Genomic DNA, 2,500 nt, shown 5'->3' with positions numbered 1-2,500 from the left:
TGGGTCTGTTAGATCTGGTGGAAACTGCTTTGTGATAATAATAGACTAGCTAGCATCCTGTCCGAAGGGTAGCAAGAAATTGCTATTGTCCGTTTGATTGCAATAGTAGCTGGGATAAACTATAGCTGCACCATGGGCCCTATGGCTCGGAATGACAAGTTTATGTCTGTTGTGCTTACTGGCTGTTTGCTTTGTGTATAGATGGCCAAATCGTGTCTCTGTTGCTTCAGATTTGTATTCAGATTTCTCTTCTTCTTCTTCTTCTTCTTCTTCTTCTTCTTCTTCTTCTTCTTCTTCTTCTTCCTTTTAAGTCTATAACTGACTATGTGGTCTTGTGGTATGACACTCGCTTTCGGATCGGAAGGTCCTCGGTTCAAGCCTCGCTCAGCGCATAGTTGAGTCCTTGGAAAAGGCTCTTAACTCACATTCTCCCACTGTACTCAGGTGTAAAATGAGTACCTGGCAATTAACAAAGTTGTCTCTGTCCGAAAAAAATTGTAATACCACCAAACAGGCGTCATGTCCCCTCCTAAATGTCAAATGTTGCTGTTGTCCAGTGACCCCTTGTAAAGCGCTTTGAGCACATTTAGTAGATATTGCGCTATATATAAATTAAAAGCTCAATGTTTTTTTTAGTTTTTAATTTGTTTTTTTTTTTGTTTTTCCCCATCCTCAGGTCTGGTTTCTTTGCAGCCGCCAGCTTCATGTCCTTCCAACAATGTGAATTCAATTTTGGTGCCAAACCTTTCGTCTACCCTCCTCCATCCATTCCCTTCAAGACATTCAACGAGTACGGACACCTCACCTCAGAGGAGAAAATTGTTTTGCCCAGGTAAAATAGAAATTTTTCTAGTCATTGACTGACTCACTCTTGGGCCATTAACAGTGTTGTATCCGTTGGAAAAAAATTTTTAACATCGTCTAAGAGACATCATGTCTCGTCGTACATGTTTATTTTTGCTGTTGGCTAGGGACCCCTGGTAAAGCATTTTGAGCACATTTAGTGGATTTCGCGCTCTATAAATGCTCAATTTAGAGTAGCACTATGGACAATGCGAAGTTGAGTCCTCATAAATGGCTCTTTACTCACATTTTCTTTCCACAATCAAGTGTAAAATGAGTTTTTGGCTGCTAACAGCATTCATTATTGTCTCCGGACAAAAAACATAAAAAACATAAAATTGTAGTAGCGCCTCGAGGTCGTCATATCTAATCTTATACGTTAAGTGTTGCTGTTGGCTTGGGATCTCTTGTAAATTGTTTTTTAAACACATAAAGAGGAGAATGCGGTATATAAATGTTCACAATCTAGATTAAGTGAGATCATAGACATGATCTTCTTTTTTTCTTAGATTTTTTTTTTTGGTGTAATTTTTTGTTTATTTGCTAGCTTGTTTTTATTTCTTTTAAAACTACAACCACTTTAAAAAAAAAAAAACAATAATTAAGCTTTTATATAGCGCAATATCCACTAAATGTGCTCAAAGCGCTTTACAAGGGTCCCTGGTCAACAGCAACATTTAACATGTAGGACGGGACATAACGCCTGTTAGGCGATATTACAATTTTTCGGACAAAGACAGCGCTGTTAACGGCCAGGTACTCATTTTACACCTGAGTACAGTGAGAGAATGTGAGTAAAGAGCCTTTTCCAAGGACTCAACTATGCGCCGAGTGCAAGGCTCGAACCCAGGACCTTCCGATCCGAAAGTGAGTGTCATACCACTAGACCACATAGCCACACTTAAACCCAAGCGACCTGAAGTAACTTCTGTTCATTCTGACTTCGACCCACAAAACTCACCTTAATTCTCTCCATACCAGCCATTTTCAGGATTTTCCCCAAAACTTCACACCCAACTAACACAAAAATAGATTTTTTATCACTCAAAAACATTAAATTCCTGCGCAACATAATTTCTTTAGCAAAACATACACTGTTCATTTTCTTTAAATTTTATGATGTATAAAAGAAATTTGAATAAGAAAAATGTTGGTTGTATCGTAACGAATGTGACGATTTTCCTGTAGTTGGTAAGGACAGGGTTAAATACATTTCTGATCAAGGTTTTATAACACCCAAGTAGTGTAGCGTTGTGTTTTAATAATTGAATTGTTTCCCCTTGTGTTATTTAAAATTTTAAACCACAGACATCAAAGGCTGGCGTTGATGAACCAGTTGTGGTGAGTGAGGATGCGTGCACCCTGTGGCTTTGACAACACCCGGCTGACACTCAACTGATGGACTGGGGGGACACAGGTATGATGTGTATCTATTCTTCTTCTTCTTTCAGCTTATCCCGCATTTTGCAGGGTTGCCATAATGAATGACACATCTCTATGCATCTCGGTTAAGCGCATCATCTTCCTCCAGGCCCAGTTCTTTCATAATATCATCCTTTACCTTTTCCCACCATCTTTTGGGCATCCCTTTTTCCTCTTCCCCGCTATTTGTGCCATTTCCCTTTGTCTTACTTTTCTTGTGCACTTTTTTAAAAAA

At 39.0% G+C, this 2,500-nt stretch overlaps 1 protein-coding gene across 1 annotated transcript in view; it reads left to right on the top strand.

Annotated features, from left to right (window-relative positions):
- The window catches only part of LOC144976581 (RING finger and SPRY domain-containing protein 1-like), an 86,694-nt gene that overhangs the window by 61,688 nt on the left and 22,506 nt on the right, over positions 1-2,500 (top strand). Inside the window, exon 13 of the mRNA XM_078920877.1 lies at positions 677-832. Coding sequence (XP_078777003.1) covers positions 677-832 — 156 coding nt within the window. The remainder of the gene's footprint in view (positions 1-676; positions 833-2,500) is intronic.

This window comes from Berghia stephanieae, chromosome 7 (genome assembly GCF_034508935.2).
Source record: "Berghia stephanieae isolate SIO BIC M18660-M18661 chromosome 7, UCSD_Bste_1.3, whole genome shotgun sequence".
NCBI classification, from domain to species: Eukaryota; Metazoa; Mollusca; class Gastropoda; order Nudibranchia; family Aeolidiidae; genus Berghia; species Berghia stephanieae.
This window is presented reverse-complemented; position numbering and strand designations above follow the sequence as displayed.